The following is a 26,160-nucleotide window of genomic DNA, read 5'->3' on the forward strand; positions in this document are numbered from 1 at the left end:
CCAGGGACAGCAGTTAAGATTCTGAGAATGGGGGGCTCACTGGGAAGAGTGGGCAGAAAGGACAGGGCGCAGGGCCGTCACCACTGTGTGCTGGGTGGAGACAGAGGACCAGTGGCTATCACCAACCAAACCTGGACTGTCCAATACGGTTGCCACCAGCCACATGGGACTAGCTGACCCTTGTAATGCAGTCTGAATTGAAATGTGTCCGGAGTATAAAATTCACACCAAGTTTCAGTGTGAAATATATCAATAATTTTTATATTGATTACATGTTGAAATGATACTAATTTGGATATACTGGGTTAAATAAGATGTATTAGTAAAGTTAATGTTACCTATTTCTTTTCACTCTTTTAATGTGGCTATTAGGAAATTTAGGCCTGTACATGTGGCTTGCATTGAACAGTGCTGACTGGGCAGTAATTGTTCGTGCCCCACACCCGGCCCCTGGTCATCCGGCCTGTGCTACCAGTGCATGGGACCCAGAGGGCTGCCTATCCCCTCCGTCCAGGGAGTAATCACTGTTCCTCCCTTAGCTCCTCCAGATGGAGCAGGTGCAGCTGATTCCTGAGAAATACTCTTTGGGGTGGATGGTGGAAGGCCTGAACCACCGCGATCCCATCATGAAGGTTCTGTCCATCCGAGGCCTGGCCACTCTGGCCCTCAAGACTGGAAAGGTAAGCCGAAGGCAGAGGAAAGCCCAGCCCAGCTGGACTCTGGGTTGGAGGAAGGACGGAGCTGGCTGTCATCGACTTTCAGATGCCGGTGGCTGGAATGAGAATCGGAGCCTGTTTCTGTCCGTGCCTCAGCTGCTCCATCTGTAAAATAGATATCCCTTAATAATTCCCTAAATACTTCATTTGTTTTGAAGTAGTTTGTAATCCAGAGTTTTCACAATGTCCCTAAAAGCAGCGTGTGTGAGAGGGGCTGGGGATGGCATTAATTATTATTGCTTTACAGATTAGGAAACCAAGGCTAGGATTGTTGGGACATCATTAGCATTTCTTAAAGTGCTTTGTTTTTTCTACCAAGCACTGTTACAGCTCATGATATATATATATATATATAGCAGGTGAAATGGCAAGATGTAGACTCTAAAGCTAACTAATAATTATACAAAGAAGGGAGTAGACAGCCAAGGGCTTCGGGTATTCAGGACAGGAAGGAGTCAGCAGGGCCAAAGAAGGCTCTGGGGACAGCAAGAGCTTGAGTGAGGGTGTCCCAGGCCGGCGGGATGGCAGAAGCAAAGGCCTGGAAGTGAGCCTTGTTGCACTGAGTTCTCGGTGAAGCAGAGGCTGGGTCTCCCACCTGTTAGCCCAAGTAGGAGGCCCCATCCCAAATGCTCCTGCCCCACAGACCACCAAGGTGCAGGCTCTTCTGCCCTTCATGGTGAAGGCTCTGAAGAATGTGGATGGGCTGCTGTTGATGGAGGCAGGCGAAAACCTCAAGACCATCTTCAAGGGGCTGGACTGCAGGAAACTGAATGACAGCTCAGCCTATGTGGAGCTGCTGCAGATCCTGCTGCCACACTTCAGTGATGTAAGGGACCCCCTTGGGTATGGGTGGGAGGGGTGGGAGTTGGCTATAGAGGATGGTTCTTTACTGCCCTGCAGGTTGCAATACCTCCATGGCCCACTGGCACCTGGGCAGTGCCAAGTGGGCAGGGCCAAGTCAGCCCAGGGGAAGGGGTACCTCATTCGTCATTCCAACTTGTCTACATCTTTTTGTAATAGGTTTGCATAGAGAAAGGTCCTTTTCTAATTGGCTCGCATGGAGGGAGCTCTTCTTTTATAATCAAGTCTCCCAGTGACTTGCTTCATTGCTATTGGTCCACCTGCAGGAGGTGCATTTCTTATTGGTCCAGGCAGAGGGCTCATTTTCCCACTTGACTCTAAGACATGTTTTGGGTGAGCAGGAGGCCTGGCTGGGAAGAGCGGGAGGAGCTCCAGACCTGGGCTCCAGCAGGGAGACACCGGCCCCAGATCAGGCCCACCAGGGGGCTCTGCTGTTCTCTGTCTCTGTGCCTCCTGTGCCTGGAGGGCCGCTCAGAATGAGTGGAAGGAAGGCCGAGGTGTGTCCCTGTGAGGCGCAGAGGCCCAGGTTGCCTCCTGGAGGAGGGAGCGTGCCTGAGCCTCCACATCTCTCCCAGTCACGAGAAGATGTGCGCTCCTACTGCATCAAGCTGTACGGCAAGGTGGTCCGGAAGCTGCGGTCGTTGCCCCGCACCCCTGCCGTGGAGGAACAACTGATCAGCGCCTTGGTTCCCCTGCTGCTGACCATGCAAGAGGGCAACGCCAAGGTGGGCCCGGTGAGTGTGCGCAGGCCTCGGGCCCTGCGGGTGCCTCTCCCTTTATGGAAACTGATCCGGAGTCACTAACCACTATGGTGAGAAGTCTGTTTTCCGAAAGCACCTGTGTCAGGATTCCTCTTCCAAACACCAGCTCCGCTTGTCCACTTCAAATGGGAATTGATTTTCCAAAGTGCCGTTTCACACGACTTTCTTCTGGAACATGTTCTGGCGGTCCCGGAACTCCACAGCTCTGGTATTCTCTTTCTGTTTGTCCTCAGTGCTGTGTGAAGACCCTGTCCCGCTGTTCTTGCTTCATGGCGTGGGACTTGCCAAAAAGAGCTTATAGCCAGAAGCCCTGGGACAGCCAGCAACGGACGGTGGCCAAGATTTGCAACTACCTCGTGAGTGCTTCCAAGACGCCAGTGGTTCCTTATGAGTATGTTGGAGATGGGCAGTTCTTTCCTTTCCTCTTCTTTTTTTTTACATCTTGACTGGAAATCCAATAGCACCCATGAGTTGTTGGCTCCTGAATGTTCATCTCGGTCTCTAACTTCTCTCCTTACTCCTAGTGTTCCCTTTCCAGACACAACCCCCAAACTGAACCACACGCACTGCGAGCTCAGCATGTCTCTTCTGAACTTATGACTTCCTGTTGCAGTTGTGCTCTGTCCCTCTTGAGCCCCAAAGCCGAAACCCAGAATCAGCCTAGACGCCTTCATCTCCCTCACCTTCCACACTGGATCAATCTTAAATATCTTAAATACGTCTGAATCTGATTTTCCCTCCCCACCCCCACTGTCACTGCCTTTAGTTCAGGTCATGGATGTCTCTCAGCTAGGACTTGGGTCTAGCCCTCCAGTGGGTCTCCCAGCTTTTAATCTCACCTTTCCAATCCGTTCCCCACTCAGGCCACCAGAGTGGTCTAGTGAAAACACACATCTGTTTATCTTGCTGAAAGGGCTTTACCGGCTCCCTTTTCTACAACAGTAATTCCCAGAGTGTCTTGTCTATGACAACAATTCTTTTGTTTTTTTTTTATCCTTACCTGAGGACATGCTATTGGTTTTTAGAGAGAAGGGAAGGGAGGGGGAGAGAGAGAGGGAGAGGAACATTGATGTGAGAGAGAAACATCGATCAGTTGCCTCTTGTATGCACCCTGACAGGCCCGGCCCCCAGACCTAGGCACGTATGCTGACTGGGAATAGAACCCGAGATCTCTTGGTTTATGAGATGATGCTCCAACCAAGTGAGCCGCAGCAGCCAGGGCTATGCCACCAGTTCTATAGGATATGCCCTACTGGGGAGAAAGGACGTTCTCAGACGTCCCAAACTAGGTTTGGGAAACACTGCATTGTCATCTTCCTCTTGGGTATTTGCAGCACCATCAGCTCTTTGAAGTCTCTGAGATGTTCCGTGCTAAGGGCACGTTTCATGGCTGTTTAATTTACGGTTTTCCAAACTTATCTGACCACACAGAACCCCTTTTCTAGGTAACACCTGAGAACATCCTAAGGTAGTAAAGTGCTGGATATGGCCCAGTACCTCCGCATAACATTTAGGAAGCTTTGCCATCTGGTCCCATTTACCCTCCCTGTTGTCATGGGCAGGGTTCCCCTGGATGCAGACTCTAAGACAGATTAGCACGCACAGGGTTTAAGAGGGTGCACCCTTGGGGTTAACACCTGCAGAAGGGAAAGCGAGGAGCAAGAGTGGTAGAGCAGTCAAGCCTCCTCGTGGTTGCAGGGAGGCCTCAGCCAGCACTTCATGAGATTCCCCAAATTGGAGTCGGGGGTCATATCTTTACATCCTGCCTGTCTCTGGCCGCCAGCCCCCCTGTGAAGGGATGTGACCTTGGGTTAACGGTTTTCTTCAGCCAAAGCAATCTCCATAGCTGGGAGAATACATTTTTCAAACCCAAAGGGAGATTTGGACCGATCATGTCAGTATTCCCCATACCAACCTAACAAATATATACAAAATATCAGATTGGGAAGATGTTTCAGGACCACCATTCTCAGGAATGCTCAGAATCTCCTCACCCAGTGTCTAATATCGTTACCATCATTTTACACTGAGAGAAAACGCCCTGGAGGAAGTGCTTGGCCAGGGCGCTAATTCAAATACTTGCAGTGCCCAGGGACTGGGCAGACATGATCACGAGTGACGTGGCAGTGGTAGTGCCTGTGGCAGCCTGCAGGGCCCAGTCCCTGCTGAAAGCCCGAGTGGAGTGCTCCAACTCACTGTGCAGCCACTCTTGCCAGGTCCTCGCCTTCACAAGAGAAGCTAGAAACCCAGATTTTTTTTTTTTATTAGAGAGAGAAACATTGATTTATTGTTCCACTAATTGATGCATTCATTGGTTGATTCTTGTATATGCCCTGACCAGGGATCTGACCCATAACCTTGGCATATTGGGAAGACATTTTAACCAACTGAGCTACTTGGCCAGAGTGAAACCCAGATTTTTATAAGACATTAATCAGTAATCAGTTTAGCTTGCTTAAAACACTGTGTGGGTCACCACTCGGCTGGTCACTTATGGCCCGTGGGCTGCCAGCTTGTGACTCTGCAGGATTCTCTGTCCCTAGTTTTGCTCACGCGAAGGTTAAGTTCTATCGTTTGGTTTAGGAAGGGGTTGGGAACCTAGTCATCAATTCATTCATTCACTCACTCACTCATCCATCCATCATCCAACAGTTTCTGGGCACCTGCAGCATGCCAAGTCCTGTGCAGGGCACTGAGGCCCTGAGTGCAGTGAGATGGCTCCTTCTCTCTGGGGAGCTTAGGATCCAGTGGAGGAAACGGGTATAAATAATTACAACACAATGTCATAGGTGCTGTGACAAAGATTGTGCAAGATGCTGCAGAAACATCACAGGTGCTGGAATCAGCTCTGCCTGAGGTTTGCGGGAGCTTCAGGGAGGAGCTGGCTTCTGAGCTGAGCCTCAAGGGATGAGAGGGAATTCCTCAGATGAAGAGAGGGAAGGGCGCTGCAGTTAGGAGCAACTGCTTGTATCAGGCACAGATCTGAGGAGAACTGGGCTACATCCTGGGACTGGAGCATAATGTGCATGGCAGGTGAAGGCAGTGCGGAAGTTGAGGCCGAGAAGGAACATGATCATAAAGGCTTTGCATCATGCCCAGGAGTTCACTCCCTGATGTGGAGATTGTCAACAGGGGAGTGATCAGATCAGATTTCTCTTCATTTCCCACAACAGCCTCTTAGCAAGATGTCTGCCCCCTAGTTTCTACTTGATCAAATTCATCCCAAGCACCACTGTCAGATTATTTTGCCCAAATTATTGCTTTGCCATCACCTTATCAAGAATGAATGTTGGGCCCTGGCTGGTGTGGCTTAGCCGATTGAGTGCTCACCTGCAAACTAAAGGGCCTCTGGTTCAATTCCTGGTCAGGGCACATGCATGAGTTGCGGGCCTGGTCCCCGGTTGGGGGCGCGTGAGCAGCAACCACATGTTGATGTTTCCCTCCCTCTTTCTCCCTTCCTCCCCCTCTCTCTAAAAGTAGTAAATAAAATCTAAAAATAAGAAAAAAAAATGAATGAATGCTGGCTTCCTATTTTCTAAAGCATAAGTCAGCCCTCTGCCTGCTTGGCTTTTAAGGGCCTTTAAGAACTCCCTCACTTTCCAGTTTATTCCCACCTGCTCTGCAACTTGAATCCTTCACCCTGGTCAGACCTTTCTCCTTATCGATCATGTCCATTGTACGTCATGTGCATCCTCACCTCTGAATGGACTTGCATTTTAGAATTTTCCTTCCAGCTGCAGCAGGAGGGTGGGTTGGAAGAGGAGACACTCAAGGCAGAAAGACCACAAAAGTGATTTTTGTAATCCGCCAGGAGAAGATGAGGCCTGGCCTCTGGGGGCTCAGGCAGAGATTTTCAGGAGGCAAGAGGCCAGGGCTTGGCTGCCTGACAGTCACCATTCCCAGTTTCGGGAGGAGTGGATGAGTAATTAGTTCTCATGAGGGCTCAGCACTTTGGGGGTTCTCTTTGTCCCAGGTGAACACCCACCGAGACAGCGCCTTCACATTTCTCAACCAGAGCCTGGAGTACGCCAAGAATTCCCGAGCCTCTCTCCGGAAGTCCTCCGTCATGTTCATAGGTAACCTACCTGGGCACTAATGCTGCTCCTGGGGCTCTGCACAATCTCCAACGTGGAAGGAAGCTGCCAGCCCTTTGGGCACCTGGATGGGTGCCTCCCCTGGGGTTAGAGGGTTGGTTAGCAGATAGTTGTGGTGCAAATTAGAAAGGTCTTCTCTCCTCTGAGATCACTGCGTGGACCACAGGCTGGATTCAGCCTTGAGTCCTTGTGCAGGTCAGAACCTTGACAACTATACATAGCAGAACAGTTCCCCCTGGGGTGCAGCCTGGGCCCAGGCGCAGCGGGGACCTGCCACTGTGGACGTGGAAAAGTGACGTCGAATCTCAGCTCCATGACGCCCCCTCTCTGAGCTCAGTTTTCTCACCTGTGAGATGGGGAGCAACTCCTGTTTCACAGACTAGACAAGAATTTTTTTTTTTTTTTTTAACGTGAAGCCTGGCACGTCAAGGTACTCACTCAATGTTAGTTACCTTCATTCTCGCCACAGTGCCAGCCTCTGTCTTTGTGTGAAAAAAACAAATAGCAGAGTCCCCTCACCCAGAATCCCCTGCAGGACCCTTCTGATGACATGCTGGGTATGTCTTCTCCCAGCTATACTCCCGCTCCCCACAGAATAATTACACACCCTTCACCGAAGACCAGGAAGCCCTGCTGCAAAGAGGCTTAGAGAGGATGATGCTCCCAGCCCTGTACTTTGTAAAGTGATGTTTCCTTGACTTTCCTCAAATCAGTTGCAGTTTTTTATCCATTAATCCATCCGTGGATCCCTTCAGTGGTTTGTTTAGCAAATGGTGGTTGACCCTCTACTCTGTGTCAGTCACTATGCTTAGTCCAGGGAAACAAAGAACCCTTCAGGGGGTGATGCCGTTCACATGATCAGTGATGGGACAGAGGAGTCATGCCCGGACTGGGGGAGCCCTCAGAATGTGGGGGCCTGTTCAGAGGCAGCTTCTCCCGGGGAGTGACATTACTTCCTAAATCTTGTTCCAAATTAATCACTTCTAAAAGTGTTGGTGTTTAACACTGCAGGAGTCTCCTCTCTGCCAGGCGCTGTGCTGGGGGAATAGAGTTGAGCAGTGCCAGCCTTGCCCACAGACAGCCCCCACTGTGGGGCAGGACTCCAGCCTCCATGGGTGACCGATCTTTTGTGAGACTCTGAAGAAAGTTAGGAACACCTATTCTAGGAAAATGCATATCTGCATACAATTGTGCCCATGCTCTAGGATCCTTGGAGACTGCCCTACCTCTCCCCAGGGAGTTTAAGCTGAAGAAAGCCCTGGTCTGATGGGAGATTCATAAGTCACATGTAAAATACAACATGCTATACACAGATAGAGAGAGACTCACAGGGACTCTGGGAACCCAGAGAAGCATTTAACCTAGCTTGGGGGCAGGAGCAGGAACGATTTCCTGGAGGAGCAACTATGTTGAGCTGAATATTCAAAAATAAATAGGAATTAGCCAGGTAAGAAAGTGTAGGAAGGGCCTTGCAAGAGGTATAGGCCATTTAAGGATCTGGTGGCACTTTGGGAGCCAGGCATGCAGGCTGGGCGCAGGGGAGGGCTAAGTAACATCGCTGAGGAGCTGGGTCTCAGCCCCTCCATGGGCCCTGCCAACTGCCTGCCTGGAGGGTATACCAGGCACTTGGTGTCTTTCATGTTATTGTGGTTCAAACTCCCCAGAGAAGGGGCAGCTGGGGCAGCACCGCCTCCAGTCTCAGGTGAGGATACTAAGGGCCAGTCTGACTAAGTGACTGCCTGGGGCTGTCTGTCAGAGTTGGCTACAGCCCACATCCTGCCCCTGTCCTGGTGCCATCCCTGCCCTTTGAGCCTGCCACCTCTCCCAGGGCCTCTGTTGCAGGGTCAGAATAAAGTTCTCCTTTTGTGTCCTCATTTGCAAGGCTGGAGGAGGGTAAGGGAGAGCTTCTCTGAGGAGGTCTGGTCCGAGGGTGGGATGGGGGTGGGGTCAGAGTAAGGAGGTAGATATGCTCACCTCTCGGATTATGTTCAAGGGTCCCTGGTCCCCTTCATGAAGATCGTAATGACGGAAGAGCATCTGCATGAAGTTAAAGCCGGTAAGTTGTGCTCTGTGTTGGTGAGATTTCAGGGGCCAGTGAGAGAATGCGTAGGCCCACAGTGGGTCATAGAAGAGGAAAGGGATAAGTCCCAAGGGAACGGTCCTCAGCTCAATTCAGTTGTGTTAAGTCTTTATGCAGATGAGTACATGTTATGTACCATGGAGTTGCCAAGACAGAGGACATAGCCCCATCCTAAGGGAGCTTATAGTCTAAGAAACCAGACTCAGAGAACCAGACTCAAAATCACTTAGTTCAGGGCAAGCACTTCAGACTTTTAAAAGGGGAAGATTAATTTTTTAACTGGGAAAGTTGATGGGAAAACTGAAGGTAGGCTGGGGCACTCCAAGAAGACTTCCTGGAGGAGGCAGGTTTTGCTTCAGGTGTTGAAGAAGCTGAGAGGAAGGTAAGATGAGGGGAGGTTGAACAAAGGGTGCCGAAGCCATGTCATGGAAGTGAGAAGGAAGGTAAGGTGTGAGACCCATGTGGAGACCTGGTCTTCACAAGTGGCCCCTTTCCTTCCCATGACTCAGCTCTGAAAAACTTGAGACACGACCCAGAAGCCTCAGTATGTATCTGTGCGGCCCAGGCCCAGGACAACATCCTGGCCAGCTGTTGGCTGAACTCATCGCCACTGCCACATGGGGACTCAGCCATCATACATCGCGGGAGTCCTAATGATGAGAACCTGCCCACTTGCCGTCGGCGGCGCTCCTGGATCATGCGGGCACTGGGCTTCTGATCGATGTCCTTGAAGCAGTGTTTTGATATGATATGGTTACAATAGTTCCAACTTTTTCCCCTTTACTCCCCTCCACCCAGCACCCCTGCTCCAGCAATTCGCCCCCAAGTCCATACCCATGGCTCGTACGTACAAGTTCTCCTGCTTCACCCTTCTATATATTCTTTTTCTCCTCTTCCCCCTTTAATAAATAATTAATGATTTTAAGAATAAAAAAGAACAATCCTTCCCTCTTAGATATTAAGACCCTTTATAATCTTATAAAGGACAATGGGCGAAGGTCTCATGCTCCTCTAGCTGCTTCAAGCTGGACATGGTCATCATCCTACCTACCCTTGGGTCCAGAAATCCCTAATAAGAGTGGGGGTGTGGAGGGGAGGGTGGCCTTCCCACATGGGGAAGGATCGTGCAGACTCCAGGTCGGTTGGCTGTCTCCGGACAACGGCGTGCTTGGTTAAACAGGCTGGCATCCTTGTTGTATTCTGGGGGCAACATATTTGGCAAAAAGGGTTAAAAGACATCATTCAATCCATATCCACTAGATGACAAAAGGCAGGGATTAATTTTTCAATGTTCCACATTAGGGAAAAAAAAAAAAAAAAAAAAAAAAAAGGCTTCTTTGGAGGAAGGTGTGCTAGGCACATCTCACTTGTCCAAAACCCTTTTGCTCATTATACTTAGTTTTGGCTGAGGGAAATATTTTAGGTTTCCCCCCTCTCCGACCTCTGGGCCCTTTCAGTCCACGCCATTAGGATAGAAAAGAGAAACCAGTTTTAAAGTGAAGCCCACAGACCACCACATTCTTCGCCAACCCAGCCACTTAGTTCAGCCAAACCGTTGAGTCTCAGGAGGCAGCGCTGCAAAGAGGATTAAGTGAGGCTTATGCGTACAGACAATCACTCAGGTAATGTGATCATAGGCTTATGCCCTTTGAAAACAGAAGACACATGTTAATTTATGTATTATAACCTACAAACAAGTCCCTAAATCTGTAAGACTGTCTTATTGGAAAGACATCCAGTTGCAAGGCACTTGACATTCTTCTTGCCTGTAACTTAAATATCTTTGATGATACCACAGACATGGTTTAACTTTCAAGTGAAAACATATTTTAAATGAAAAGAAACTTTAGAGACGGTTAGCTGCACTACTTTATAGTCTACCGCTGATCATTGTGATTTTCCTTGAATAATGGTTTTTTTCCCTAAGATTACCCTCCTTGTCATTAAAGGGACTGCATTAAGTCCATTTTTAATTTATTCTGTTCATTTGCATATACACAACAAGAGCAGCAAATGATCACTTATGATCTTTAGTTTTGCTTTGCTGGAACTTACCCAAGGAACATTTAGGGTGACCTTCAGTCTGCTCTTCAGGGCACAGAAGCTGGGCCACACACCTGGCATTCAGCCTTGCCTGTACACTCCTGTCTTTTCTAAGTCCTTCTGGTTTTTCATTGTGCCTTAAGGTCCCTTCTAGCCATCTTTCAGGAAAACAACCTTCGTTCCTTCCCTGGAAAGATTGCTGTGGACTGTACAACCAACCATGGTACCAGGCCTTTTATCTCGCGGGCTTTTATTACCTTCGAAAGTCATTCCCAGTTCCTCAGGGCTTTTTGGTAACAACCTGAGCCAAAGCATGTCTCCTTTAGGCTTGACATTCCAGTCACAGTCTTCGTCAAAAAGAAAAAGAAAAAAAAAAAAACCAACCCTCTATTAACAACTGGTCTTATTAGTTTTATGCAAATAAACTTATGTTATTACTTACTTCTTTAGAATGCCAAACTCTGGAGGGATCAGATAGGGAGAAAAATATACAGTGTGAAGGAAATTCCTTGTCCTTCTAATATTCACTAAACTGGCATTTCCATTTTTCATATTTTCATTTTTGCCCCACTAAAATTTTTTTTGTCTGTTTTCCCATTACAGTTGTCTCACATTTTTCCCCCTCTTGCTTCCCTGTCCCTGTTCCCTCCCTCTCCAACATTTAGTCCCCACTCAGCTGTCCATGTCCGTGGGTCATCTATATATGTTCTTTGACTAGACCCTTCCCCTTCTTACCCCCTTCTCTCCCTCCTGCCTCCCCCCTTGTTACTATTAGTCTACTCCTTGTTTACATACCTGTGGTTCAATTTTGCTCATTTGTTTGTGTTGTTCATTAGTTTCCTGTAATAGGTGACAGCATAAGGTATTTTTCTTTCATTGCCTGGCTTATTTCGCTAAGCATAATTCTCTCTAGTTCCATCCGTGTTGTTGCAAATGGTAGAAGTTCCTTCTTTCTCTCTGCTACATAGTACTCCATTGTGTAAATGTACCACGATTTTTTGATCCACTCATCTACAGATGGGCACTTAGGTTGTTTCCAGCACTTGGCTATTGTAAATAGTGTTGCTATGAACATAGGGGTGCATAGGTTCTTTTGAATTGGTGTTTCAGGATTTTTTGGATATAATCCTAGCAATGGAATTGCTGGTTCAAAAGGCAGTTCCATTTTTAGTTTTTTGAGGGAATTCCAAACTGTTTTCCATAGTGGCTGCACCAGTCTGCATTCCCACCAGCAATGCACCAGGGTTCCCGTTTCTCCGCATCCTCGCCAGCACAAGTTGTTTGTTGATTTGTTGATGATGGCCATTCTGACTGGTGTGAGGTGGTATCTCATTGTGGTTTTTATTTGCATCTCTCTGATGGCTAGTGATGTTGAGCATTCTTTCATATGTCTATGGACCCTCTGTATGTCCTCTTTGGAGAAGTGTTTGTTCAGGTCCTTTGCCTATTTTTTAATTGGGTTGTCTGTATTGTTGGTGTTGAGTCGTGTGAGTTCTTTATATATTTTGGAGATGAATCCCTTGTCTGAGATGTCATTGGCAAATATATTTTCCCATATGGTTGGTTTCCTTTTCATCTTGCTGATGTTTTCTTTAGCTGAGCAGAAACTTTTTAGTTTGATGTAGTCCCACTTGTTTATTCTTTCCTTTATCTCCCTTGCCTTAGGAGATATATCAGTGAAAATGTTGCTACGTGGGATATCTGAAATTTTCCTGCCTATTTTTTCCTCTAGGACTTTTATGGTATCATGGCTTACATTTAAGTCTTTGATCCATTTTGAGTTTATTCTGGTGTATGGTGTAAGTTGGTGGTCTAGTTTCATTTTTTTGCATGTCCCTGTCCAGTTCTCCCAACACCATTTGTTGAAGAGGCTCTTTTCACTCCATTTGATATTCCTTCCCACTTTGTCAAATCTTAGTTGATCATATAGACCTGGGTTTATTTCTGGGCTCTCTATTCTGTTCCATTGATCTATATGTCTGTTCTTATGCCAGTACCAGACTGTTTTGATTACCGTGGCCTTGTAATATAGTTTGATATCAGGTATTGTGATTCCTCCTGCTGTGTTCTTTTTCCTCAAAATTGCTGTGGCTATTCAAGTTCTTTTTTGGTTCCATATAAATTTTTGAAGTATTTGTTCTAGGTCTGAGAAATATGTCATTGGCATTTTAATAGGGATTGCATTGAATCTATAAATCGCTTTGGGTAGTATGGCCATGTTAATGATGTTGATTCTTCCCATCCATGAGCATGGTATATGCTTCCATTTATTTGTATCTTCTTTAATTTCTTTCTTCAGTGTTATGTAGTTTTCTGAGTACAGGTCTTTTATCTCCTTGGTTAAGTTTATTCCTAGGTACCTTATTTTTCTTGTTGCTGTGGTAAATAGGATTTTTCTTTCAGTTTCTCTCTCTGAGTTTTTATTGTTGGTGTACAGAAATGCCTTCAATTTCTTAATATTGACTTTGTACCCTGCTATTTTGCCGAATTCACTTATTAGGTTGAGAAGTTTCTTTGTGGAGTCTGTAGTGTTTTCTATGTACACTATCATGTCATCTGCAAATAATGACAGTTTTACTTCCTCTTTTCCAATTTGGATGCCTTTTATTTCTCTTTCTTGTCTGATTGCTGTGGCTAGAACTTCCAAGACTATGTTGAATAGGAGTGGAGAGAGTGGGCATCCTTGTCTTGTTCCTGATCTCAGGGGGAATGCTCTCAGTTTTTGCCCATTGAGTATGATGTTGGCTTCAGGTTTCTCATATACGGCCTTTATTATGTTGAGGTATGCTCCCTCTATTCCCATTTTGCTGAGAGTTTTCATCATAAATGGGTGTTGTACTTTATCAAATGCTTTTTCAGCATCTATTGATATGATCATGTGGTTTTTGTCTTTCATTTTGTTTATGTGGTGTATTACGTTTATTGATTTGCAAATGTTAAACCATCCTTGCATCCCTGGGATGAATCCCACTTGATCGTGGTGTATGATCTTTCTAATGTGTTGCTGGATCCGGTTTGCCAATATTTTGTTGAGGATTTTAGCAACTATGTTCATCAGCGATATTGGCCTGTAGTTTTCTTTCTTTGTTGTGTCTTGACCTGGTTTTGGAAGTAGGGTTATACTGGCTTCATAGAACGAGTTTGGGAGTCTTCCCTCTTCTTGGATCTTTTGGAATAGTCTGAGGAGGATAGGAGTTAGTTCTTTCCTAAATGTTTTGTAGAATTCCCCCGTGAAGCCATCTGGCCCAGGGCTTTTGTGTGCTGGGAGTTTTTTGATTACTGCTTCAATTTCACTAGCTGTTATTGGTCTATTCAGACTTTCTGCTTCTTCTTGATTCAGTTTGGGAAGACTATAGGTTTCCCGGAATTTGTCCATTTCCTCTAGGTTGTCAAATTTCTTGCCATACAGTTGTTCATAATAATTTCTTACAATCCTTTGTATTTCTGTGGTATCGGTTGTGATTTCTCCTCTTTCCTTTCTGATTTTATTTATTTGGGTCCTCTCTCTTGTTTTCTTGATGAGCCTGGTTAAAGGTTTGTCAATTTTGTTTATCTTTTCAAAGAACCAGCTCCTACTTATGTTGATTTTTCGAATTGTTAGTTTAGTCTCTATGTCATTTAATTGGGCTCTGATCTTGATGATTTCCTTCCTTCTACTTGATCTGGGCTTTGCTTGTTGTTCTCTCTCTAGTTCTTGTAGCTGGAGGATTAAATTTTTTATTAGAGATTTCTCTATCTTTTTTAGGTAGGCCTATATTGCTATGAACTTTCCTCTCAGAACTGCTTTCGCTGTATTCCATAGGTTTTGGGCTGTTCTGTGTTCATTATCATTATTTTCCAGAAACTTTTTGATTTCTTCCTTGATGTCATTGTTAACCCATTTATTATTTAATAGCATGTTATTCATTCTCCATGAGTTTGAATGTTTTTGAGTTTTTTCCTTGAGGTTGACTTCCAATTTTAAGCCGTTGTGATCTGAGAAGATGCTTGATATAATTTCTATTTTCTTGACTTTGTTGAGGCTTCTTTTGTGTCCTATATGTGGTCTATCTTTGAAAATGTTCCATGTGCACTTGAGAAGAATGTATACTTTACCTCTTCGGGGTGAAAAGTTCTATATATATCGACTAAGTCCATTTGATCTAGAGTGTTGTTCAGTGCCTCAATATCTTTGGTGTTTCTTTGCTTTGAAGATCTGTCATGATCTGGATACATGAGTCCTTCAGGGAGTAACCAGAGGTCTACTGTATGATTGGATTTATACTCAGGCATTGATACAGGACTGGAAATTCCAAAATGTTCCCAGGCTAGTTAGGACAAGAATAGGATAATTCTCTCCTACATTAACCTTCATAATGTTAACAATTTTAGCATCTGGTAAGTGGCTCAATTATATCTATTCCCTATCTTCACTCCTTCCTCATAGTTAATGGATGCGACAAGATAGACCAACAAGCAGTTTATTTGGGAGGCAACCCCAGGAAACGAAGGTAGAGGAGTGGGGAAATGAGAGAGGGCAGGGCAGGGGTGAATATAGGGTGTGATAATGAACAAACAGGTTACCACTGAGGACCACCAACTTCAATCCCAGTGGCCCTTGGGGAGAGTGTGGAGTTTGCCTCAGAATAATCCTATCCCCTGCCTACAGGAGGCTGGGTTATTTTCTAATTTCCACTCCCCATTAGTTGAAGGCTGCTCTCGGGGCATCAGCTACCCAGTGCTTCCGGTCAGATGGAGAGTGGCCGGAGCTTGCAGTAGGATGACTTCAGCAGGTACCTGGGAGGTAAGGGGAGAGGGGAGATGGGCAGGCACTAAAGTGATACCTGAGCTACCCTCAAAGGATAAACTGCCATTTTGTTTACGATACTGTTTTCAGGTCTTCGATGAAGGCTAAGCCTAATCCTAACAGAGACAGCCACTAATAGCTGTTTCAGCAGACAGACCATTTGCATTTTCTGTCCCTGCACTCAGTTGGAGAACTCTGGGGAGGACTCTGATTGGCCCAGCCTGGCTGGGTCTTGTGGCCTGGGCATGGGTACTGTGACTGGCAGCCCTACCCTTCCATGCAGAGTGGGGAAGGAGCAAATCCTAGCCCAGGAAGGAGAGGTGTGCTATTCCCAGCGGGGATGGGCTCTGGACAGACGAAACAATTGATCTCCACTATAAATGCAGAGGTTCTTCAATTTGTTTCTTTTACTTTGTAGATGACAAATAAAACTCCCAGAGGAGCTGCAGTTTAATGAAACAATTTGCATGCCAACATTGAACAAGCCCTACCACAGAACTCTTGGCAGGCTTGGAAACATAAACATGAAAAATACATTCAATGTTTTGTGTTCAGTTTATATAACAACATATGTGAGAGAAGAGAAAGTAATCAAAACGCCAAATAGTTCAAAAGTCATTTATTAATACTCTCTAGCCTGCTTGCCATTCAAGGCAGTGTGGAGAGACCTCAGGCAAGTTATCAAACCTCTCCAAGCCTCAGTTTCCTCATCTGTAAAATGGAGACAATGTGGATACATAGCTCATGGGCTTAGGAGGGTTAAGTGAGGCAAAGGCGTGTGCCCCAGGGAACGGCCCATGGCAACTTCTCAGTAAGTTGTCGTGATGGTGATCAAGATGAATATGATTTTCTTTGACCTCCTTGCAGGACCCTTCCGTGCTCAATCAAGTTGTTCTTCTGCGGCCATGGAGAGGCCAGCTGAAGTCTTTCTGCAGCTCCACAGATTTTGCTCACCACTGCTTGCCAAGGACATCTCTCTCCTCCTCTCCTCATCAAAATTGGAGTTTGTTTTCCAAGCAGATCTGGGAGGCAGGAAAGGTGCTCCAGGCAGGAAGCGGGGAGTGAGGGCAGGCAGAACCTACGCAGACTGTGGGGTGGAGGCGTGCGGGGAGGAGGAGGGAGCAGGCTGTGTCCTAACCCAACAGCAAGCCTTGCCAGTGACTTCAGCCCCACAGATCTGGGGAGGGTTTCTCACTGGATGCACACCCGCCATTCTGGGGATCTGTTTCCATCTGCTCATTTTACTGCTGAGTTGTAAAGTGCTAAATGTCATTATCCTCCCTTTCCTTAAACAAGAAAAAAGTTAACAGCCTGAGGAAAGGAGATATTTCACTTCATTTGGCATCCAGCCACCATCGTTCACACAGGGTGCTCCCTAGGGGCCTGATTAGGGACAGGAGAGCCTTGTTCTGTTCTGCTTCCAGCTGCTGGCATCACTCTGTGCAGGCTCTAGGCCGGGCACTGGCAGCTGGCAGCCAGATCAGAGCCCTGGCTGGCCCTTGGCGGAGTAGCCAGCCACCTTCTGAACAACTCAGGCACTGTAATAGGTATCACAACAGAAAGAGAGAATGGGGCCAGAGGAAAGTAATTTGTTCAAGGTTACCATGCTTACTAGGGTATGTTCTGTGTGGGCCCAGAAGCTGAGCTTGAATCAGAAGATAAAAACTATAGAAAAGAGGATTTCAACTCACTAGAAGGACAAACTCAATATAACGAAAAATGGATTGGTTCCTTCAAGAGGCAGTAAGCTGCCTGTCTGCCAGAGGTATGCAAGTGGTTTAGACCCTCCTTTCAGAATAATCACTTGAGAGGAGTCCTCCTTTAGATGGAGAGGCTGGAAGAGGTAATGTCCAGGGTTATTTCCAACTCTGAGATTCTGGAGACCTGTAACTGAAAAATCTCACCTGCTTCCTTTTAACACGTCTTGCTCACACTGGCTAAACAGGAGTTTCTAGCTGCCTGATGTTGGCTTCTAGACACAGAGGAAGGAGTGGGCAGGCAGCTTGAGGTGTGATTTATCTTCATTACTCTGATTATGGGGTCATTAAGGCTTTTACTCTGCCGTGCTACCCTAAGGATCTCCTGCTGCTTCAGCTGTGTGACAGACAGTTGTTCTCCCAGCTGCCCAGTGGGCTGGGGTATTCTGCAGGGCTCAAAATTGTAATTAAATAAAGATCAGCCATCCATTGGTCTTCCCTAACCAGCCTGAGTAACAGTCCTGGGGGACTGCGAGGTCTGGCCTGAGGAGTGGCTTGCTGGAGAGGGGTGGCCAAGGACCAGGTTCTGAGCCTCAGGGACAGCCATCCTCTCCCCCACACTGGGCTGGGGAAAGGCCACTAATATAGGACACAAAGGACTGGTGTGGAGGGGGAGGGTAGCCAGCTCTGCCAGCTAAAACCTTCCACAGCTTCCCGTAGTCTCTACAAGTCTCCACTGCAGCCCACGAGGCCATGCATATGCTGCTGTGCAAGGTCTAGCCTGTGAGCTGCCTGAAGGTAAGGGCAAGTCTATTTGGTTCTCCACTGGAGCCCAGAGCTTGGCACTCTGCTTGGCACTTGACCAGTGCTCAGTAAGTACTAGTTGAGTGAAGGAATGGAAGGGCTGTAATCCTCTTGGACTTGATAGAAAAACTTGGCAAAGGAGGTAGCCTTGAAAAGGCAGAGAACACTGGCTCACAAGTCTGGAAGTGGGGTTCAAGTTTGAATATGTCATCGGTTCATGGCTTGACCTTGGTCGAGTCCCTGCTCTCTTGTCTCAGTTTCCCAACCTGGGCTTCACTTTCCTGAATTAAACAATTGAAGAATTGGCTTAAGGCTGGAGAGGCGGGGGGAGGAAAGCCCATGTTTTCTGGTTGAGTTCTGGGCCTCAAATGTCCTTGGGCTGCAGACCTGGCCCCAACCTTAGGCCTGTGGACCTGGTGATGGAGTTGCCTGTTTGCAACTGAGGTAGCAACGTCATTGCTGGGAGTTTACTCATTTCAATAACCCAAACTTGAACCTGTCTCAGTGCCAAGCCCGGTGCAGGGCCCTGAGGCTTAATCAAGTATAGTTCCTACTGTAAAGAATCCAGCTGGGGCAGGGGTAGGCTGCAGACATGTTGATACAATTATGACCCAAGGAGAAGGAATCAATGTAATAGAGTGGGACACAGGCCCTGAGAGCCCTCCATGCATAAAAGGGAGTGATAATGAGAGCTGGGAGGATTTGGTAAGGCTTCCTGGAGGAGGCATTTTTGAGCCTAGCTCTTGGGATAGAAATCATAGGGAAAAAACCAGTGGGGGAATAGGATGTGCAAAGTCACAGAGGAAAAGCAGTTTGGGAACAGAGAGCTAGTGCACTGGAGGAAAAGATGGGGCGAAGGGACAATTCAAGCTGGGGATCACAGACCCAACTCTAGACCACAAATGACACATCTCCCAGGAAGAATCATGTTCCAGGAGGCAGCACAGAGCTGGGAAGGTCTGGTCCAAATTCTGGCTCTTCCCATACTTATCCAAGACTTTGGGCAGGATCTCAGTGTCTTTATCTGTAAAGTGAGGAGTAGAATGCTACTCCCCAGGGCTGTGGAGAGAATTACATGTATGAAGTGCCTAGCACATAGGATCTGTCCTGGAAATGGGCTTTCCTATCTCTTTTTGGCTTTTGGTCAATATGCAGATACCCCGAGAGAAACTGCAGTGGGTGTTTATTAGTCATTTATACAAATTGTGTGAATGAGGTTATCAGGAAGAAAGTTTATTGAAAAGGTCTGACAGGAGGAAGAGGCAATGGAGGGAGAAACACATTACCTTGCGGACAGGAAAAGCAAGAAAGGAAACAAACTGGGAAGCCTGGGGAGGCCGACAAACTTCACCAACTTCCTCATTGTGCCAGCAAACCATCTTGAATTCAGTTTGTCTGTTTGAGGAAGCAGGAGAAGAAAGAGATGGTTTCCCATCGTGGGTGGAGAAGGGATGGATGGAGGAGTGGACAGGGCTGTGTGTGCTGTGAAGTCACCTTCTGGACTCTGCTACAGTGGAGGTGAGAGGAAGCAGGGAGAGAACGTCACTACCCGAAGTGGGGAGCCATGATGAGCCGTGAGGTGGAACTCAAGGACCTTAGGGTGGCCTCATTGTCCAGATTTCACAGGTACCTGGGACACTATCATTAGTGTTAGAGCTTTATCTCAATGGATATAAGTGCCCCATGTGACAGGTAACACAGAAACACTTAATGCTTTAGTGTTAATTAGTATATTTGTATTTTTCCAAAACTGAAAAATGCTGACAGCAAGTCTGAGGTACAAAGAAGGGGAGGCTAGGAAGTGTGAAGTGTGACCTTGGGCAAGCCATTTCCTTTCGAGGGTTCTCGGTCTTCCCATCTGCACAATGAGCGGTTTGGAATATGTGATCTCTAAGGACTGTACCTCTTAGTCTGTTCGCCATCTGTCACTGGAGACAGGAGAAGTGATGTAGGGGTGTTAGCCTATTCCTGGTTAACATCTGAGGATCAGAGATACGAGCAAAGTAGTGAGTATAACTTTAAAGAAAGGAACAAATGCAAAACAAATTGCAAACCATTATGGGGGTCTTGCCAGTGCAGGTACGTGCAACTAGTTTACCTGCAATCTGGCAAGAACTTAATCTGGAATTTCAGGGTAAGTGGTTCTTGTAGGCAGGGCCACAAAAGTCCTGGTTGGCCATTATAAGATTTGGTAGCAATCAGAATCTAAGCCTTTGACAATAAAATTCCACCTTTAAGGTTGGTTCTATGTCTACGATTCCAAGAAAGTAAAAATTCTGAGATATTCTTCATTCTGTTGTGGAAGGTTCAAGACTGGGAGCAGGTGGCACTCCTGATGGGTGGGCCTCTAGGTTCCCAGAACAGGGAAGTCTGTTGAAGGGTTTTATGCCTTGTCTGGGAGCCTTGCAGAGCACACCGAGCAAGGATGAGGCCTGCCGGAAGACTGCTAGCCAGGTAGGAAAGAGCCCGGAGCACACGGCGTAGACCACTGCCCTGCCCCTTCCTGGCTCACTGTGCAGCTTTGCCCTCTGCTGTGGCCATGGCTTTCTGGCCTGCAGGAGCTGTGAGACCCACGCCAGCCAACTTAAGTAAGGGCTTTATTTTAAGGATAGAGTTGCTCAGGGTGATCCAAAGACACACACTGAGGCCTAAGGGATTGCACCGCAAACTAGAAAACCGCCAAAATTGAGACAGTTATCTAATGCATCTCTTAGGAGAGTTGCAGCCATCTTATTTTTCTCTGCACATTTGCCCAATTCTGTTCTTCTCTTGGCAGTTTCCTGAACCAGGCCCTTCTAACTCCGCAGGCGTATCAAACTGCCCTACTGTCTCAAGGTCCCCATTCCAGTTCCTGAAAGAGAAACTGACTGACGAGGCCTCGATGGGGTTCCTCAGAAGGAGAACGCGCGGCAGACCCGCGGTGCCCCCGTACCCTCACCATCATGTCCCATGGTCTCAAAGAGCAGCCGCACCAACGCCAGCCGTCCCTGGTCCACCAAGGCCCGGGCCAGCCCCAGCACCTCGCCCGCGCGGCCGCGCCACACACGCTGCAGCTCCTGGCGCAGGCGCGCCGCCGGGTACTTGTCCTGGGCGCGGCGCAGCCACGCGTCCACCTCGCGGCCCAGCTCGCCATCGCTCAGCTGCGCCTGGCTCCACTGCGCCAGCAGCGCCTCGAGCAGGCAGCCGAAGCCCTCAGTGTGGCTGGAGCCGGCGTCGTCCAGCTCCACCGCGCGTTTGAAGCAGGCCGCTGCGTTGGCCTCCTCGCCCTTGATGCGCAGGCACTTGCCTCGCAGCAGCTGCACCTCCGGCAGCGAGGCGCCCAGCTCTGACTCGCCGGCCTTGGCCAAGAAGACCAGCGCCTGGTTCAGCGCCGCCTCATCCACTGCCAGCAGCTCCCGCATTGCGTCCACGCCCATGTAGTAGTACACCTGGGGTGGGGTGGCAGGGGTGAGCTTTTCAACCCTCCCTCCCCCCTCCTCTGTGACTGCTCCCCGGATTCCAGCCTTCCCTCTTTCCAGCTGTTCCTCTCTCTTTCCACAATTATTCACTGCAAATGTTGGTCCCCTGTCCCTGGAAAAGGAGAGACAGTATTCTGATTCCAGTTCCAGTCTCACCACTCTTGGCCACATAACCTTGAGCAAGGCAATTTCTGGGCCTCAGTTTTCTCATATGTAAAATATGATCTTGTCACCTTTTGTTAACCATTCCCTGTGCACAGAAAGCACTTCTGGATAAAAAATATTGGTCCCTACTTTCTGAGTGCTTAGAAAGCGTTAGGCCCTGTCCTAAATGATGTACGGGCATTCTCTCATTTATTTCTCACCTGTAGGTGGTGGGTACTGTTATCCGGTAGAAAGAGGTCCCCTATTCCTCCCTGTGTCCTAAGTTCCCAGACCTGGCCTGACAGAAAGTAAATACGTTCTTAGTAAGCCATTGGCTATGCAAGCCCAGAGACGAGCTTACCCGGCCGATGTCCAGGTAGGTCTTGAGCCCTGGGCACACCTTGACCACTTCCTCGAGGTCCGCCTTGGCACAGGCCAGGTGGTTCCTGTCAGGCATGCCTCCGAGTCCCATCTTGACCCGCTCCAGGTCATGAAGGTAGGCTCTCATATGGATCTGCCCACAGAGAGTCAGCTTAGGGAAGATGCTCCAAGCAAGGACCCCTGCCCTCATTTCTACACTAAATGAAGCCCATCTTTTTCTCAACAGCAGCTCAGGGAGGTTCTGTGGTGCAGCAGAAAACCCTTGAGACTGGGACCCAGGAGTCCTAGGTTCTAGTCCTGGTACAGCTTGGGATAGCCACTCCCCTTTCTGGGTCTTAGTTTTCCTATATGTACAATGAGTGGATTGGATGAAGTAAGAGCCCTTCATTCACTCAACAAATATGTACTGAGTGTCCACTATATGCCAGGTCCTGTGCTAAGTACTGGGGGTGCACTGTTGATAAGACAGATGAGGTCCCTGTGCTGGTAGAACTTAACGTTTTACTAGGGAGAAGATCAGTACCATTTCAAGCAGTGATAACTGCTATGAAAAAGTAAGCAGGGTGATAGGATTGAGGTGACTGGGGAAAGGGTTATTTTAGATAGAATAACAGCATCAATTTTGTGAAAGTCCATGTAAGCAAGCAGTTTGGGAAGAGTGGCAGGTAGCCGCAACTTACAGGCATCAAATTACAGAAGATTCCAGGCCCCTGCTTTCATCTTCACTTTGTCCCTTTTCCCCCACACTTGGAGCATTTATAAAGTCTAGAGATTCAGGAGCGGTGAGGTAGGGGTGAGAAGCAGGAAGGAAGGAAAAGGGGGTCATTGTTGTTGAAAGTATTAAAACCTCATAGCCAACAGGGGGGCTCTGGTTCTAAGAGAGCTTCATAATATGAGTGTGGAAGGTAGGGGGTGGGGGGTTGGGAAGCTCTGGTTTTATTGCAGTTGGACTTGGCTGAATTCCACCCATCCCCCTTATTCACATGTGAGCTAGAGGAAGTTGCTCAACCTCTGTGAGCCTTATTTTCCACATTTGAAAAATTAGTACACTAATATTTTCCTTGGGGAGTTACCATGATGACTGAGAGAACGTGTTTCAACCAGGACCTAGTGTATGGTAGGTGCTCAGTTCGTTCATTCATTCATTCATTCAAAAAATATTCATCAAGAGCCTGCTATGTGCCAGGTACTGTTCCAGGAACTGAGGGTACACTAGAGAGCAAAATGACAAAATTTCCTGCCCTCATGGAGCTTATATTTTAGTGGTGGGGAGAGACAAAAAAATATAATAAATAAGCAAATAGTATGTTAGGAAGTGGTAAGTGTTGAGAGGTTGCCCTGTGGTTATGGATCAGTTGGTTGGAGCATGGTCCCATAAAACTGAAAGGTTGCAGATTTGATTCCGGTCAGGGCACGTGCCTAGGTTCTGGGTTCAGTCCTGGTTGGGGCCTGTATGAGAGGCAAGCAGTTGATGTTTCTCTCTCACATTGATGTTTCTCTCTCTCTCTCTCTCTCTCTCTCTCTCTCTCTCTCTCTCTCTTTTCCCCTCTCTCTGAAATCAATGGGCATGTCCTAAGGTTAAAATTTTTTTTTTACATGATGAGAGGTTGATATTTTCAGTAAGATAGTGCTAGAAGCTGCCTTTAAACAAGACTTCCAGGAGGCGAGGGAGGAAGCCAATCGGACACTGGAAGAAGAGCATTTTAGGCAGAAGTCCTGAGGGAAGATGTTGCCTCAGGAACAGTATGGAGGCCAGTGTGGCTGGAAGAGAAGATGCTGAGTGAGGGGTAGGCAGAGGGAGGTGATGTCGGGAGGTAATGAGCCAAGTAGGGCCTTATGGGTTGCAGCCTCATGGGTAGGAACTGAGGTTTTCACATAGGTAACGAGTTCCCTTCCCTTCTGTTCCTTCCACCTCACCATCCCCTGCCCTCATCCTGGTGCTAGTTTGATCATCTGAGTAGTATGTGACCTTGGAGCTATAGGGAGCCAGTGAGCAGGACACAAGCTGATGATGGTTTGAGGATATTAAATTAGACCATGAACATGGAAGTGCTGGGTGAAATGCATTGTTACAGAAGTGTTACATTGTTTACTATTATGATTAATAGCATTACTGTTGATAATAACATATCAACTACAATGGATGAATATCCTGCCTACTACTGGCTGGCAAAATGATTATGCCATTGAGACCAAGAACAAGGGAGCAGATTTGAAATCATTTCCTGAGGAAGTGAGTAGAGAGGATTGGAGGGACTGTTTATCCTGGAGCAAAGCTGACTTGGAGCTCCAGGTCTCTGTCCCCAAGCAGATGGGCTCTGTGGGGGTCCAGAGGGCAGATCTGGGACCAGTGGGGGAAGGCAGAGGGAGACGTTCTCAACTAAATTTCTAACTTGAAGAGCTGGATGACTATGTGGTAGACTGCTTCAAGAGACAGGAAATCAGCTAAAAATACACCTAGTAATAGCAACCCGTCAGTTATGAGTTCTTACTGTGTGCTTCTCAGTGCTGAGTTTTACATGGAATCTAATTCTCATAACAACTCTGTGAGGTAGGTATGGTCATCTCCAGTGAGGCCCAGAATTTGGGCAAGACAATATGACTGTGGTCCCGCAGTATGTGAGTGCTGCTGTGGAACTTGGACCAAGACTAGCCGGTCCAGAGCCAGAGCTCTGATCGACTACTCCCTTAGACTACCCCTAATATATCCTGCTGCCTTTCACCAGCACCTCCTATGCGCCAGGCACGGTGCATTAGGTGTTACTTCACTTAGTCTTCTGGCAACATTTTAGGACAGGTGTTACTGTTCGTATCTTCCAGATTTAGAGGCTTGGAGGATAAGTGGTTTGTCCCTGGCCCCAGAGTGATAAGTGGAGATGTCAGATTTCAACCCAGGTCTGTCTGACTACATGGGATACTGATCAAGAAGAGGCTGCAGGTCATAGACCAGGTAGGTCATTGTAGAAGGGATGCCTGCAATGGATAGGAGGGTCCTTTATTCTTTTACCCAACAACATACAGAACATAAACTGTGTGCCTCAAGGACTCCTAAGCTCCTTTCCGCCATGAAGGCTCCAATACCATTGGGTTCCGGCAACAGGGTCTTGGCCTGTGGTCCTTGTTCTCTGACTTCCGATGGCAGGAGGAGATGGAGTTAAAGGGGGACTTACCTTGGCCCTTGTGCAATATGCCTGCCAATTGAGCTCCGGATCCTGTAGGACATCCAGGGCCATGTTGCAGGTGCCAATGGCCATATCCTGTTTTCCTAGGAAGTAGAAGATTTTGGCCAGGCGATTCAGGATTGGGGGCTGGTCCTTGGCAATCTCGATGGCCTGGGTAAGGGAGGAGAGGAAGAGCAAACAATCTGTCTGTTTGCCAGAACTGGCTACATAATGACCTTCAGGAATCCCGTCTCTGGATGGAGCCATGTCATTGCAATGTTCTTATTCCCCATATCCACCTGCCAGTAAGCTTGGTCTTCTCATGGAGGCCAACACTTAGGGGCACAGCTCACTGGCATGTAACTCTTGAGAGCTCAACCCATTGACATGCTCTCCATCATGTTCCTGGGTCAGTGCTGAGGGGAGCCTCAGAGCCTGGGTCAGTGCTGAGGGGAGCTCCAGAGCCTGGGTCAGTGCCAGAGTGGGGTTCCAGAGCCTGAGCCAGGCAGGACGAACCCTTATCATCTCCTTCTCTGCCCCTCCTCTCTCTTCCTCCACTCCAGGGACCCCTATGTCATTGCACTGAGATCAGTCACACTGCCCACGCACTCTGAGACACCAGAGTATAAGCGTGGGGAGACCCTCTGCTCAGGCTTCTGCTTCTGGCGTGAGGGAGACCAGGTGACCAAGGTGAGGCCCAGCATTCCCTTCTCCCAGACCCCAGCCCACCCCAAATCCACATGTGGGTACAGAGCTCAGTGCAGTATGGCTCTCACAATTCTGGCCCTGAGCCCCCACCTCTGCCTGAGAGTGGTCTCTTCCAGCTTTGGGGGAAGCCTAAGAATGTTGGGGGCCAGAAGTAGAATTCATGAAGATCTAATCTGTGCAGAGAAGTCCGAGGCCACTGCAGGGTCTTGCGAAAAGCTCTGGTTGCTGAGGGCAAAGGCCTAGGTTCTGATCTAATAGTCATCTTATTGGCTCGTATACTCCTTGTCTAGGAAGGCTTTATGTGGTTCTCAGGGCCCATCGACCTCAGCAGGGCAGTCGGTGTTGAAACTGTGGGGGAGGGAGCTGAGAGCGAGTGAGTGTGGGCAAACACAGCTCCCCTCCTTGACTCACAGCTGTTGTTAGGGCAAGCAATACACTTAACTGATGAGCTTCTCAGGACAATCCC

At 47.8% G+C, this 26,160-nt stretch overlaps 1 protein-coding gene and 1 pseudogene across 1 annotated transcript; one reads left to right on the plus strand and one right to left on the minus strand.

Annotated features, from left to right (window-relative positions):
• LOC150014954 (maestro heat-like repeat-containing protein family member 7) overlaps positions 1-9,275 on the plus strand; it is a 40,221-nt pseudogene extending 30,946 nt beyond the window's left edge.
• An 11,306-nt stretch (positions 9,276-20,581) lies between these two features.
• On the minus strand, positions 20,582-25,253 carry LOC150014955 (tetratricopeptide repeat protein 22-like). Its single transcript, XM_090268274.1, has 3 exons — positions 24,996-25,253; positions 21,806-21,958; positions 20,582-21,270 (listed from the first exon to the last, which is right to left on the minus strand). Exons 1-3 carry the CDS (start codon positions 25,251-25,253, stop codon positions 20,734-20,736), a joined length of 948 nt encoding a protein of 315 aa, XP_090124400.1. The 3' UTR covers positions 20,582-20,733.
• Between the last annotated feature and the right edge of the window lie 907 nt (positions 25,254-26,160).

Source organism: Furipterus horrens, unplaced genomic scaffold, assembly GCF_987537825.1.
Source record: "Furipterus horrens unplaced genomic scaffold, mFurHor1.1.pri manual_scaffold_3, whole genome shotgun sequence".
NCBI classification, from domain to species: domain Eukaryota; kingdom Metazoa; phylum Chordata; class Mammalia; order Chiroptera; family Furipteridae; genus Furipterus; species Furipterus horrens.